We start from the raw sequence: 15,451 nt of genomic DNA, 5'->3' as shown, positions 1-15,451 counted from the left end.
TACCTTCATCATTTACCAGGACACCATCAGTCCCAGTCAATTCTTCGTTTGCCGTGAGTTCAGTGATCAGGCTGCCAAGACCTAAAGCCCCCAAGCCTGCCAAGTGCTTCTTACATTCCTGAAAAAGGGACAGCACTAGAGTCAAAGATAACAATTAAACCTAAGCTTCCCACACAAAGCTTAGGAACATCACATTCAAGAACTGTAAAGTATATCTTCCACTAAACTCCACATTGATCAGATCTTTATGAATATATATATATATATATGCTGTCCAATTTCATCACCATACTTCAATATAAGAAAAAATTATTCAAAGAACCATCATCAAGTCTAAACAAATGGAACAGTAGTTCTCTGATTAAAGGTTAAGGCAAATCACTGGATTAGAAAGGGAAGACAACTTTTTTTTTTACTACCTTTTGTGTGTCTGCGTGTATGGCAGAAGAAAATTGATCAGTGTTTTCTCCTTGAGAAAATGAACCGAAGTCAAAGTAGGGAAGGTTCATTTAGGTACAGGAAACAATTCCATGAATGTCAGTGAGCAGGGGAAACTACCTAAGAAGTGCACTGCGCCAGAAGAGGTCTGCCCCAAGTAATCTGAACATTCACTGTTCTAAAAACTGAGGCTTGAACTACATGATCTGTTGCAGGTTAGGTCCAATTCTCTGGCTCTAGAACCACGTCAGGTGAATGATGTCAGAAATGCAGTTTCAAAAATCTTCAAGGTTCTCACAGCAACGGTTTAAAAACAATGTCACTAGTTACGCTATTTTTCCTGCTGCCTTGTTAGGATGAATATTATCCCCCAAAGGCCCCCACATCAGCGCCCCTGACCTACGAGGGCTAGCCTACCATTCTCTCTTCTCCCTACCCTCAAACAGAACCAAGCCTCCCCAGTCTGTTATGCACACTCTAGTATGACAGTGCCGGCTTGTTTCCTCTCCTCTTACGTTAACTGCGCCGTCTCCCAGAAACTCTACCCTAAGCACCCTCTACTGTCCTCAATCTTACCTGCTCCCCTGAACTGCACCACCCCCAACCCTATCCCCACGCCCACGCCCTCACATCATCCAAGACGCTTTCCCCCTCCAGCTGCCCGGCTCCATTGATGTTGCCAAAAAGGAAACCGGTTAAAGAAAATGGGCCTCCTCCCGCCGAATCTTCATCGCTGTCTGTGTCAGACATGATGGCGGTCGTGGTGTCACTAGCTGCTGCGGGCAGCAGCAAATCCCAGCCGGGTCCCATAGACCGGAAACAAAAATATCAGTCGCCCAGAAGTGACTTAGAGAGCTCCTTGATCCAACCAGGCCCTGCCGGAAGCGGAATGGGGGGGAGGAGACGGAAACCGGAAAGACCGGCCGTCCTACGAAAAAGGAGAATTTGTTTCACTACTTTACTAACGGCTTTTGATTCGACAGTACACGATCAGGAGGTTACATATCTCGCAAGCGGTTGGTCAAAGGAACGGTTGGGTCCCGCCCCTTCCACTTATCTTCACGCGACCCTTCTCAGAGCCTTGGAGTGCTATGGCCCTTCTTCCAGTTAGGGGGAACTGCCTCGGTTACGAGGCACGTCGTGGTAAACCGCGGGCGTCCACGACAGGGTACACGGAAGTGGAGGTTAGAAGTAGCCCTGGGTGTCCCGCTTCGCTGTTTCCTGTCAAGAAGAAACTGGCCGTGAATTGCACTGTGCCAGAACTACCTTTGCACGTTCGTTGTTTTGAGTTAACATTTCCCCATGGAAGTGGAGTCCTCCCCCCGCCCCGTTTTTTTTCGAGAAATGTGAAAACGAAAGAGTAGAATGAACTGCCGACCCCCCACCTGGATTCTTAATTGTTAACATTTTTACAGGGTTTTTTAAAAAATTTCTGAACCATTTGAAGGTAGGTTACATAAATATGGGATTCCCCAGCCCTAAAAATAGACGTTTTTCTACATATCTACAAAACCATTATCGCATCTTTAAGTGCGATGAATCTTTAATTCAATATCACTTAACATACAGTTCATATTTACATTTCCCCAGTTGTCCTAGTTGGAGCATTTTACACTTCAAACCGGGATCCGCTCAGGGTTCCGAATGCGGCGGCATTTGGTAATTTCCCTTCAGACTTAATCCAGAAAACACCAGCCTTTTCAAAAAAATGACACATTTTTTTTAAGAATCCAGGCAAATTGTCTTGAAAATACTCCGTTTTCTGAATTCGTCTGTTTCTTCAACTTGATTTAGGTTCAATATTTTGCTGGCCACCAGAAGGCACAAATGGTTGTCCCAGTATTGATGATGCTATATTTGAGCTCAGAGCCTGGAGCCTGCTTCAGATTCTGTGTCTCTCTCTGTCCCTTCCCTGCTTGAACTCTGTCTCTCTGTCTCTCAAAAATAAATAAAACATTAAAAATAGTTTATAAAAAAATTACTTGAATCATTTTTTTCTCTATGGATTTGTTTCTGTTTGTATTCAACTTTATGATTTGCTTTTATTATCCATTTTATGTAATTTAATTTTTAAAATATGTAAATTTTGACATGGTTCAAAGTCTATGTAACTATGTAAAAACTATGTAACTATGTAAGTATGTAACTATGTAAAAAGCTATTTCCATTGAAGTCTTGCTCCCAGGCCTATGCTCTCTACCCCATTCCCAGCCACTCTCTTTAAGTAACCATTCATTAATTTCTGGTTTATCCTTCCTGTGTTTATTTTTTTATTGAGGCATAATTGACATATTCTATTAGTTTCAGGTGTACAATATAATGATTTGGTATTTGTACTTCCTGCATTTCTTTTTTGCAAAAATAAGCAAATGAGTACACATGTTATTTCTGCTTTTTCATTACACAAAAGGTAGCATACTATATATACTCTTTCACCTTGCTTTTTCGCTTAATAATTTAGCCTGGAAATCACAGTGTACCACTTAATAGCACTCTTCCTCATTCACTTTTATGGCTGCTTAGTACTTCACTGCATGGACGTCCCTTGGAATGTGAACAGTAGTTACATTTCTAGGCCAGATGACAAAGATCTGCCAAAACCTGCATAGTAGCTGAGATGCTGCACTTTGGTAGTGAAAAGTTAGGAGAATACTTTTGCTATCCTAATGGTTAAGGCAAAAAAGCAGAATGGAATATGTTTTTAAATGTACTTTATACTGCTTGGATGCTTGTGCTTAAGGAAAAACAGATTCAGCAAGAGGTAGATGGAGGATTATAGAATGGGGAAAGAGGCTTCAGATACTATAAATATTAAAGATGCTATTCTTGACTTAAAATGTGGTTTTGCATAAGTTTACCCAGCAATTCCCAGCACTCCTAGGTATATACACAAGAGAACTGAAAACATGTCCATACAAACCCTTGTGCACAAAGGTTCACAGTAGCACTATGCATAGTAGCCAAAAGGTAGAAACAATCCAAATTTCCCTCAACTATGAGTAGATAAAATATGGTATATCCATACAATGGAATATTATTCAGCAATAAAAAGAAATGGAGTACGCATGTGTGCTGCAAAATGGATGAAGCTTGAAAATATTATGCTGAATAAAAGAAGAGTTCCAGGGGTGCCTGGGTGGTTGCTTGGGCATCCAGCTTCGGCTCAGGTCATGATCTCACTGTTTATGGGTTTGAGCCCAGTGTTGGGCTCTGTGCTGACAGCCTGGAGCCTGGAGCCTGATTCAGATTCTGTACCTCCTTCTCTCTCTGCCCCTCCTCCACTCAAGCTCGCTCTCTCTCTCTCTCTCTCTCTCTCTCTCTCAAATAAACATTTTAAAAATTAAAAAAAAAAAAAACAAGTGAGTTCCAAATGACCACATATTGGGGGCACCTGGCTGGCTCAGTCGGTAGAGCATGCAACTCTTGATGTCAGGCACATGAGTTCAAGCCCCACGCTGGGTGTAGATGTTAATTAAAAAAAAAAGATCACGTATTGTTTGATTCCATGTACACTAAATGTTCAGGAAAGACAAAGTAGAGTACTGATTGCCTAGGGCTGAGGATGAGCACAGGAATTAACTGCATGAGGGATCTTTTGGGGGTGATGGAAATGTTCTAAAACTGGATTTTGGTGACAGCTGCAGGACTCAGTCACTACTAAAAGTCATTAAACTGTACACCTGAAATGGGTGAATTTTTTGGTATGTAAATTATACTTCAATAAATCTGTTTTCAGAGCAAAGCAAAACAAAACACAACCCTGTTTTGCTTTTCCTTACCACTCAATAGTGCATTGGCACCATATACAATTAAGTCAGTATTAGTTCATTTTTATGACAAACAGAGGAAGGATATTTTCCTGAGATAACTGGAAGAGGCAAAGGACATTAAATGTTATGTCTCATGTCTACAACCGTAGCCACTAGTACAGTAATACCTCTAACACACCAGGAGTCTGATAATTGTTTACTGGATGTAGTGTAATAATTGCTTACAGGGAACTAACTGGTGTGTCACTAGTAAAAAGCAGGAAATGAAGCTAAATCGTGGAGATACATAGGTGGTTGGGGTGAGGCAAGAACTAGAGAATCAAAGTTAACAGGGAAGACAGTCCCCTACCCTGGTTGTCTGAGGTAGAAAAATAAGTACGGTTACACACAGGTGCGATGTGAAATATGACAATTAAAGTTATTTCGTCCTTTGCAAGTTGAAAGGCATTTAGAAGCCACTCAAAACAAAGGAGGGGGGTGGAGGAATTGCTTCAATCTTTAGAAAGCAACAGACCCAGTAAAATCAGAAAAGTTTATTACCATCCATTATGAACAATTTAAAAAGTGATATTAGCATGTTAGTCTTGATACAAAATCCTTTTAAGTAAAAAAAATCAAGATGCCAGTGTATGTTTAGGACCATCAGAATAGTCCAATTCAAAACCACACCTCAGACTTGTGGATCAAATCTCCATTCATTAGAGGACACAACTTTGACCAAACCAAACCCAGGCTTACATTTGGGAATTTGCCAGGCAAAGTGGGAGCAGGAGCAACAATTAAATTAAAAGCCAATTAAAGAGATTTCAGTAGCTACACAGAAAGTTCCCAGAGACACAGGCGTCAGCCACGTTTCTAGCCCCTTTCAACCACGAAGTCCTGTGAGCACCTCAGGCAGCATCAATCAGAACATCCTGAGACTAGAATACACTCAATTGGTGCTTTCATTTGGCTGCCTGTGGGAAAACTCAGCGGCCAGTTGACTCCTACAGTCACACTACTCTAACAGACCCCCACTTTCCAATGTGTTACTGGGCCACCCTCACCTTCTTCCAGGTAATACCCTGTTCACACAGAGCCCCTACAACCCTGGGGCCCTAGGTCACACACCGGAAATAGATACAGTACATTGAAATTGAGATAGGAGACATCTACCAGCCAATATCCATCCTGGATCCCCCACAGCTTTAGACAATCAATGGTGTAAAAATATACACCATTGAATTACTGTATGGAGTGGAGGGTGCAGTGATAAAGGAAAATCAAAACAAAACACTTTTGCCCATGGTGAAGGAAAGGAAAACCAGAAGAAAAGGAGTTAGACTAGTGAGCTTACATGACTTTTTACCTTCTAACAATACTTGGTATCTGCCTGACCTCCAGGGTTCAGATTCTCCAAAAATAGGGGTGCCAGAATTAGCAAATAAAAATACAGGATGACCCATTAAATCTGAATTTCAGATAAACAGCAAATCATGCGTTACTCTAAGTAGGTCCCAAATATTGCATGGTGCATACTTACGGTAAAAAATTACTTGTAAAAAAGTAGGGGTGCCAGGGTGGCTCAGCCGGTTGGGTGTCTGGCTCTTGATCTCGACTCAGGTCATGATCTCATCGTTCATGAGTTTGAGCCCCATGTCGGGCTCTGCGCTGACAGCATGGAGCTTGCTTGGGATTCTCTCTCTCTCCCTCTCTCTGCTCCTACCTCACTCACAATCTCTATCTCAAAATAAATAAATAAACTTAAAAAAATTATTTGTAAAAAAAAAATATTCCCTTTTATCTGGCAACCCTATTCAGGAGGTTCAGTTTACCTGAGGGCTAATCTGATCATATATTGTCAAAGAGCAACAGTAAGACCATCACAGAGCAAAACACAGGCACTTCACCCACCACGGAAGGCGGGATGTGATTCCTTTAACTCCATTTCCCAGACTCTCAAAGATCCAATGCTTATTTTGGCAGGGTGAGAGAGTATGTACACAGCGGAGTTCTCAACCACTATCTGCCAGGTGGAGAAGTTATGTTTTCCTTCTATATAAGATGAAGAAGGTCAAAACTACAAGTAGGGAGGATAAGGAGAAGCAGGCCTACCAGGGTAAGGAATCTGACTCCTACTCTCCAGAGCAGGCTGAGCAACTCCAGCAAAATCCCCACAAATGTGACAGCCCCGGGGTCTGGAGATACAACATACTCTCCAACTCTCTTGGAGCAACTACAGGACCTCAAAGGCAACCAAGACTAAACACACACACACACACACACACAGATGCAGATGTACAGAGGAGGGAGGAACAGGAAGAGAGCAAGGTAGCCTTTATGGTAACTCAGAGGACACTGAGGAGTCTGAGGGAATCAAAGAACTCCCTGACAATGACTAGCAGAACATTTTGTTTGTTGGTTGGTTAGTTTTATTTATGGGGTTAACCTTTAGTGGTCTTTTCCTAAAGTGAAAGCTGACAGAAAAACAGGGACTAAGAGACACCTCAGGGACACAGCTTTATGGAGGGATCAACTCCACATCGCCAAGCCCATAGTGCTATCATAATCTGAGCAGATCTGACCATCAAGACCCCACTCCCAAGGCACTATCATGACTAAGTGCCAAACCCATTTCCTGAGGGTGGAAGAGGAACCAACAACAAGTCCATGGTGGATGAATACTCCTCTCAAAGGCATAGGGAGGGAAAGAAACATCAATGGGTCACATGGGTGGCTCAGTCAGTTAAGGTTAAGCAGCCAACCCTTGATTTTGGCTCAGATCATGATCTCAAGGTTCTTGAGTTCCATATTTGCATCTCTCTCTCTCTCTTTCTGTCTTCCCTCCTCCTGCCCCTCCCCGACTTGTGTGTGCTCTAGCTCTCTCTCTCTCTCCCTCTCAAAATAAAACTTTTTTTAAAAAGAGGGAGGGGCACCTGAATGGCTCAGTCAGTTAAGCATCAGACTTCAGGTCATGATGTCACGTTAGTGGGTTCAAGCCCCACGTCAGGCTCTGTGCTGACAGCTCAGAGCCTGGAGCCTCATCAGATTCTGTGTCTCCCTCTCTCTCTGCCCCTACCCCCCCCCCCAAAAAATAAATAAACATTAAAAAAGAGGGAAACCTCAAAAAGAACAGGATCACATTATGCTTTTTTCCCCCCGCAGCCTCTGTGAGAATTTCTAGTACCTATTAACTGAGTATCTCTGAAAATGTGTTTCCAGAGATGTTAACAGGTGTTGCATGGGACCAAAACAAAAAAAGTTCAGTGAAATAATTTTGGGAAATGTTGCCTACTTATTGAAAGTTATAAATTCCTGCAGTAGAGGAACCTATTCAGCTTTATTTAAATCACGGGTTACCAGAAGGGAGGTGGGTGGGGAGCTGGGTTAAATAGGTGATGGGGGTTAAGGGGTGAACTTGTTGTGATAGGCACCAGGTGTTGTGCAGATGTGTTCAATCACCATATTGTACACCTGAAACTAATATTATACTGTATGGTAACTGGCATTTAAACAAAAACTGAAAAAAAAAAATCACTGGTTCCTGACTTACTTGACCACAGAACCCTTTTAAGGAACATCTATTAGTATCTCACAGAACTTTGAAAAATGCTGCTTAACCATTTTTTGCAAAAATATCTGATCTCAAGAATGGGAAGAACATGCCAATACTGGGAACACCCAGGAATCACATATAAAATGCTTTTCCAAAATTAGCATATTAGAAAGTTTAAGGCAATGATCTGAAAACTGTAGACACTTGTCCTTCTGTGAGGCACTTGCTCAATGGTAAATATAAGTAGGAAAGCTAAATTTAGAGGTAAAAGTCAGTCTCTCTCTCTCTCCCCAAACTTCCTCCAGAAGATTCAGATCAAACTTCAAAGCAGCCATGTACAAACTAGGCTGTCTTTGTTCCTCCAAAAGCCCAACAACCTGGAGCTTACGAGTTCTAGGAAAAGAGACAAATCGCTTGTGCTGGCATTGTTAAATGCTATCAAAGGAATCCCCCTCATTCTCCTTAGGTGCAGTCCCCAAGTAGCACCCTGAAAGCTATAAGAGGACACACTTCTTGGTGTTCTTCTTTGTGGCAGGGTAAAGCACAGCGCGGACAGCTTCTGAAAATACCTCATGGACCCCATCCTGCATCAGGGCTGAACATTCCAGATACTTCACAGCCCCCACCTGCTTAGCCAGGGAAGTGCCTTGCTGAGGAGTTGTGGGCACTAGGCTCTGTTCCTTCAGCTTCTTCACTGTCTCAATGTCATTCCGCAGGTCCCTCTTGGTGCCTACCAGCAGGACAGGTACATTGGGGCAATGATGAGAGACCTCTGGGTGCCACTTATGCCTCACATTGGCATACGACGATGGGTTACCAATAGAAAAACAAATGACAAAGATATTGGTCTGGGGGTAGGACAGCGTTCGCAGTCGGTCATACTCCTCTTGGCCAGCTGTGTCCCACAGGTTCAGGCTGACAATTTGGCCGTCCACAGATGTCTGGGCACTGTAGTTGTCAAAGACGGTGGGGATATACTCTTCAGGAAAAGCATTTGTTGTGTAACTGATGAGGAGGCAGGTCTTACCTACAGCCCCATCACCTACGACCACACATTTGATTGTCTGCATTCTTCCCTTGGAGTCCTAAGTGAAAGAGAGAAAGAAAGAGTGTTCACAGGGGTGCCTGGGTGGCTCAGTCAGTTGAGTGTCCAACTTTGGCTCAGGTCATGATCTCACAGGTTGTGAATTCGAGCCCCATGTCGGGCTTTCTGCTGTCAGCACAGGGCCCATTTCAGATCCTCTGTCTCCCCCTCTCTTTCTGCTCCTCCCCTGCTCATGGTCTGTCTCAAAAATATAAATAAAACATTTAAAAGAAGAAGAAGAAAGAATGCTCACAGATGCTTGGTTAATTTTGGGAGCCTATGCTTTATAAACCTTTCTTTCCCTCTGAGAAATTGAGGAAGTAAGACACCCCCACACACACTGTCCATCCCCTTAACACCAAATAAGAGTCAGCTGAGAAAGACTGTATAGGGTAGGGGTTCTTACCGCGGAGTCCATGGACTGCTAGACAATAAGCTTCAGTAGGTCCTAGAAGCCGCCTCTGAAGTATACAATATGATGTGAATGTACGTAAGTGAATTTTTCTGGAAAGAAGATCAAAAACTGTCATCAGATTGTCGAAAAGGTCTGAGCCCGTAAAGATGAAAAACCATTCATATACATAGGTATTTATGTTACATCATTGTCATGACACCTGGATATACTCTATCAAAGGTGCTAAAACATAGTGGGTGCTCAATAAACGGGAACTAATTTTTTAAAAACCATTGATATAGTTTCTGAGTGTCCAACTTCAGCTCAGGTCATGATCTTGTGGCTCATGGGTTCGAGCCCCACATCGGGCTCTGTGCTGACAGCTCAGAGCCTGGAGCCTGTTTCAGATTCTGTGTCTCCCTCTCTCTGACCCTTCCGCCCCCCTCAAAAAATAAATAAGCATTAAAAATTTTTTAATAAATAAAAATAAAAAACCATTGATATATAAAGAAGGTTCTAAAGGTTGAAACAAAAGAGACATGGCTCTTACTTTGGGGATGTGGCTATGAACTCAGCAAAGAAACCTCTGTTCCTAACAAACAGTGACACTGTAGTACTGGAGAGAAAGGTAGGCCAGTCAGACATAGCCCTCTACAGAAGTCGTTAAGAGTCCAGGCTCTGAAGTCAGACAACCTGGAGTCTAAAACCAGTCCTCTCTTTTCCTAAGCTTTGTAAATTTGGGCATGTTTTTAAATGAAACAATGTACATGTAGTACTCATTAGTGCCTGCCACATAGGGAATACTCATTAGAAGTATTAGAAGCTACCATGACTTCATAATAATTCTTCTACTGTTCTGGGGAAGGCAACATTCTGTAATATGATTACAATGCTAGACAAAGCAGGGATCTCATCCCTTCCTACCCTATCTAAGCAAAACCATAGGTCATAACAGCACCATACTTTCTCATCCATTTCTTCATGAATCAAGCATTTGAGAGTTAATGGTAAGGTACAGATGATCTCCAAGAAGCATGTTTACTATCAATGCCCTACCCTGTCAGTGTCCCCCAAAACACTCCATTTCCTTTTAGCTTCTTAACTACTATACTAATTTCAGACCTGATCCTGATAGCATTAGCTTCGTCAAGTGTCAGAACATGGAGGAATGGGGATAAATTGTCATATGTATTTGATTATGGAAAAAAAATTGAGAATCTGTTAGTTTCTCACCTTCGGAATTTGGGGGAATAGATACATCCCCCATCTTGTTGTCTTATTAGCTAAGGTCTACATCAGGCCCATATCATAGATAAAACAAAACACCTTATTTTGGGTCAGAATCAAGAAAAGTTGGCCTTCTGGGGAGCCTGTCTGGCTCAGTTGGAAGAGCATGTGACTCTTGATCTTGGGGCTGTGAGTTCAAGCCCCACGTAGGGTGTAGAGATTACATACATACATAAACTTAAAAAAAAGAAAAGCTGGCCTTCTGAGTATGCTTCACACAGGCACACTGGAGGCAGCTATCCTCGCACACAGCCAATTCTGACCAGCAAGGCATTCCACCAAGAAGCCTTCACTAGCACAGGTCCCACAGCTAAAAGTTCAGGGTGTAATTCAGCTCCAGTAGGCAACCATCCCAGGGTATCCACTGATCATCAGCTCTTTTCATCTAGGAATCTCTTTGCATCTAGGAATAGACATAAGGATCAAACATACATTTCTTTTTTTTTTAATTTTTATTACATTTCTTTATTTTTGAGAGGCAGAGAGAGATAGAGCACAAGTGGGGGAGGGGCAGAGAGAGAGGGAGACACAGAATCCGAAGCAGGCTCCAGGCTCTGAGCTGTCAGCACAGAACCCGATGAGGGGCCCAAACTCACGAACCGTGAGATCATGACCTGAGCCGGTCGGACACTCAAGCGACTGAGCCACCCAGGCGCCCATACATACATTTCAACGGAAACAGGGTAAGGTCACCACCACCTTCTTTGAGAATAGCTTTCCTTGATTTTCCCAGTCTGGATTAATTTCTTCCTCCTCTGAATTCCTATAGCAATCACTGCCTGTACAACTCAGCTTCCCAGCCTGCTATAGGTATCATCCAGTGTCTAACATCTCTGTTCAGAGTGACTGCCTTTAGGACAATTGTGCACCTGACGGAGTTGTTGAACCAGAGCAAAACTCTTAGGCACAAAGACCACTTTGCACCCCAAGCTCAGGTCCTCATCTCTGTAAGCAGATGGGCTTTCAAGTCACACTGATGCTTGGGAGCCTAGATGATGAAGTGCAGCTAGAACATCCCAGGTCTGAAACATAACCCAAAACATCCTCACCCACAGCAAACTTTCAATGAAAGGGAGTGCCCAGGAAAAGTCCCAGGTGTTTTGGGGGTGCTACTTTGTACAATTAATAGACTAATTTCTTCAGCCTGCATGTTCATTACATATTTTATTTATTTTTTTAATGTTTATTTGTTTTTTGAGAGAGAGAGAGAGAGAGAGAGAGAGACAGACTGAGAGCAGAGGAGGGGCAGAGAGAGAGAGGGAGACACAAAATCCGAAGCAGGCGCCAGGCTCTGAGCTGTCAGCACAGAGCCCGACGCAGGGCTCAAATTCACAAACCGTGAGATCATGACCTGAGCCGAAGCTGGACGCTCAACTGACTGAGCCACCCAGGCACCCTTCATTATACATTTTATTTACTTATGTGTATGTTTGGAATTATCCATGGTTAAAAAGTTTAAAAATAATATTAAAGGGGTGCCCTGGGTGGCTCAGTCGGTTAAGCATCTGACATCGGCTCAGGTCATGATCTCGCGGTTCGTGAGTTCAAGCCCCGCATCAGGTGAGCTTGAGCCATGCTTTGGGCTCTGCACTGACAGTGTGGAACCTGCATGGGATCCTCTCTCTCTCCCTCTCTCTCTGCCCCTCGCTCATTTGCACCCTCTCTCTCTCAAAAATAATAAATAAATAATAAAAATTAGAAAATAGTACAAAAAATATATCTAAAGAGCTGAAAACAAGATCTCAAAGAGATATTTGCACACCAGTGTTCATTGCATCATTACTCACAAGAGCCAAGAGGTGGAAGCAACCTAATGTCCATCGATGGATGAACACATAAAGAAAAAATGTGATCAGGGCATCTGGGTGGCTCAGTCAGTTAAGCATCAGACTTCGGCTCAGGTCACAATCTCATAGTTTGTGAGTTCGAGCCCCATGTTGGGCTCTGTGCTGACAGCGTGGAGCCTGAAGCCTGCTTGGGCTTCTGTGTTTCTCTCTCTCTCTCTCTCTCTCTCTCTGCCCCCCCCCCCACTCCCTCTGTGTCTCTCTTTCTCTCTCTCAAAAATGAATAAACTTCAAAAGATGTGATATATATATGAATATTATTCAGCCCTAAAAAGAAGGAAATCTTCATACATTACAACATGGATGAAACTTGAGGATATATGCTGAGTGAAATCAGTTGCAAACAGCCATATAATGCGTGATTCCACTTACATGAGGTATCTAGAGTAGTCAAATACATAAAAACAGAAAGCAGAATGGTAGGTGCCAAGGCTGGGGGAGGAGAAATGGGGAGTTGTTTAATGGATATGAAGTTTCAGTTTTGCAAGATGAAAAATCTAGAGATCTGGGGCACATGGGTGGCTCAGTTGGTTAAGCGTCTGACCTCAGCTCAGGTCATGATCTCGTGGTTTGTGAGTTTGAGCCCTGCATCGGGCTCTGTGCTGACAGTGTGGAATCCACATAGAATCCTCTGTCCCCCTCTCTTTCTGCCACTCCCCCACTTGTGCTCTCTGTCTCTCTCAAAATAAATAAATACACTTTAAAATGTTTAAATGTTTATTTATTTTTGAGAGACAGAGAGAGAGAGAGAGAGAGAGTGAGCAGGGGAAGGGCAGAGAGAGAGGGAGACACAGAATCTGACGCAGGCTCCAGGCTCTGCGCTGTCAGCACAGAGCCCGATGCGGGGCTCGAACTCAGAAACCATGAGATCACAAACCATGAGATCACGATCTGAGCTGAAGTCGGACGCTTAACCGACCAAGCCACTCAGGCGCCCCTAAATAAACTTTTTAAAAAAAGAAAAATTCTAGAGATCTATTGCACAACAATATGAATACAGTTAACACTACTGTACTGTACATTTAAAAATGGTTTAAATTACTAAAAATAAAAATATTCTTCAAGGTTTTGGAGCTCTGGTAGAAGCCTAGAAGTTATAAGAGAAAGGCAAATGAGACAAGTTTGTCTACCTCAGCTTTGGGATCTAGCACAATGCTGTGCTGTTAAGAGTCACCTTCAGCTTTCCCCTCCTCACCACCACCACTATCTACACACACTCTCCCAGGTACTACTATGGGCAGCACACTAGTAGAAGGGACTCAAAAAAGAGTAAAAAGAAAGAATGCTAGAAGTTACAATCTTGTGGTCAAGACAAAACTTCTGTGAAAAGGCAAATAATAATACAAAGTAATTCATGGCTCAGAGGGAAAAAAAAGTTGCTATGGGGAAGCAAAGGGAATCTAAAACTTGAGAGCTTATTATAGGCATTGTGCCAAATACTTTCACATTATCTTCTTTAAGCCTCCCAGTAGCACTGTGAAGTAGACATCAGAGCAGCTCAGAGATCTTTAGGTATGCCTCTAGGATCAGAAATTGGGAGAGGTGCGGCGCTGCAGAAATCAGCACCCCCAGAAAGTTCCCTTCTGAGTTAGTCATTCGCGGTTAACTGGAATTACAGTTTCTTCTAAATCTTCCAATGTCCTCTGACAAGGCATCCTTCTTCACATGTATAGTCTGCGTAGGAGTCCATTTTCTCCCAGGTTGAAACACAATGTAAAAGACCCAATAGCAGCGGAGACCAGAATGCAGCTAAAAGCATTAGTAATTCTAGCACATTCTCCTCCAAGTCTCACCCTTTCCATAAGTCTGAGTCTAATGTACTTGAAATCACTCTGTAACTTTCTGAAACTAAATCAATTCAGCAGAAGACCCTCCCCCCATTTTTATTTACCACACTTTGCAACTTAGTTATCTACTAAATCCGGGAAGCCTTTTCACATTGAAGACAGACTTCTCTGGTTCAAGTCCAGTCGAAGAAGGCTTTAGGACTGGGGGCCGAAGGAAGCCATGTGAACACTCCCCAACCCAGAGGCAGTGGTAGTGACCCATCAATACCACACGAGCCCGCTCAGCACTTCCCTCACATCCTTCTTCACCAAGGCTAATTGAATCCGGGACTTCATATGAACTGGTGAGCCCGGGACAGAGAGGTGCCCCACAAATAGGATTCACAAACAGGAAGAGCTGGCTCAGTCTCCTCCATAACATACATACACCTCATCCCACCCTCAAATGCCTTCCATCCAGGGAATGGCTCACAGACTAAGGCAACCAACCGTCCGGGGATGGGGAGACTCAAGAAGAGGGCGGCGAGGGGTACCGCCCGGTGGGGGGGAGGGTCTCCAAAATGATTACCTGGCAAAACGATCGTCCTCCCCGCGTCGCTCACCGATGCGGGCAGAGCCTCCAGGGCAATTCTCGCCCGGGGTGGGTAGGCTCGGCGGGCTCAGCGCCACATCCGGGCAGCTACCGAGTCCCACCCCGTCGTCACACGCAGTCTCGGCACGGTGCCCCGACACCTCCTGGGAAGTGGAGTCCTAGGGCCAACCTCACCGTCTGCCAGTCACAGGCTTCTAAAATACACCCTGGGGGTGATCGAGGATTACTTAGCTCCGGACCCCAGGTGCGGACCCCAAAAGGAGTTACTCGGTTCAGAGGTCCCCAAGGCTCATCTTTCCCTTGGCAAGTGAGGCCACCCCCTCCTCCGCAGGCCCCCTTTTCCTCCTCAAGACCAATATTAACATAACGAGGCGCTCGGGAAACTGACGTAGTAGGAGAAACGGAGGCGATAAAAGAAAATGAGGGGCGTGTGGGTGGCTCTGGGAGTGGGGGGTGCCTGGGTGGCTCAGTCCGTTAAGCCACCGGCTTCGCTAAGGTCATGATCTCCGGGGTTGTGAGTTAGAGCCTGGGGGCAGGCTCTGTGCTGACAGCTGGGAGCCTGGAGCCTGCTTCAGATTCTGTGTCTCCCTCTCTGTCTCTCTCTTTCTCAAGAATAAATAAACATTTGGGGTCATCTGTGTGGCTCAGTCGGTTGAGCATCTGACTTTGGCTCAGGTCATGATCTCATGGTTCACGGGTTCAAGCCCCATGTCGTGCTCT

General features: G+C 43.9%; 2 protein-coding genes across 14 annotated transcripts in view; both read right to left on the bottom strand.

Annotated features, from left to right (window-relative positions):
• Positions 1 to 1,346, bottom strand: part of TAF1 (TATA-box binding protein associated factor 1) — an 84,150-nt gene extending 82,804 nt beyond the window's left edge. For 10 of the 12 annotated variants that reach the window (XM_045051356.1, XM_004000620.6, XM_019823954.3 and 7 more), the window contains exons 1-2: positions 1,069 to 1,345; positions 4 to 118 (exon numbers count right to left, since the gene is read on the bottom strand). In XM_045051356.1, coding sequence (XP_044907291.1) covers positions 4 to 118; positions 1,069 to 1,248 — 295 coding nt within the window. In that variant the 5' untranslated portion in view covers positions 1,249 to 1,345. Of the gene's footprint in view, positions 1 to 3; positions 119 to 419; positions 1,006 to 1,068 lie in introns of those variants that run through there. The other 2 variants (XM_045051357.1, XR_006593360.1) reach the window with 2 other exon arrangements.
• A 6,136-nt stretch (positions 1,347 to 7,482) lies between these two features.
• RHOG2 (RHOG family member 2) lies at positions 7,483 to 15,228 on the bottom strand. 2 transcript variants are annotated; one of them, XM_006943817.4, is made up of 3 exons: positions 14,708 to 15,228; positions 9,234 to 9,331; positions 7,483 to 8,828 (listed from the first exon to the last, which is right to left on the bottom strand). In XM_006943817.4, exons 2-3 carry the CDS (start codon positions 9,243 to 9,245, stop codon positions 8,238 to 8,240), a joined length of 603 nt encoding a protein of 200 aa, XP_006943879.1. In that variant the 5' UTR covers positions 9,246 to 9,331; positions 14,708 to 15,228; the 3' UTR covers positions 7,483 to 8,237. The 2 variants fall into 2 exon arrangements, with proteins under 2 accessions (XP_006943879.1, XP_044906253.1); XM_045050318.1 differs by lacking the exon at positions 14,708 to 15,228 and adding an exon at positions 10,455 to 11,001.
• Positions 15,229 to 15,451: the final 223 nt, after the last annotated feature.

The sequence above is a fragment of the Felis catus genome, chromosome X, assembly GCF_018350175.1.
Source record: "Felis catus isolate Fca126 chromosome X, F.catus_Fca126_mat1.0, whole genome shotgun sequence".
Taxonomy (NCBI): domain Eukaryota; kingdom Metazoa; phylum Chordata; class Mammalia; order Carnivora; family Felidae; genus Felis; species Felis catus.
The sequence above is the reverse complement of the archived record's forward strand: the minus strand, read 5'-3'. Positions and strand labels throughout refer to the sequence as shown.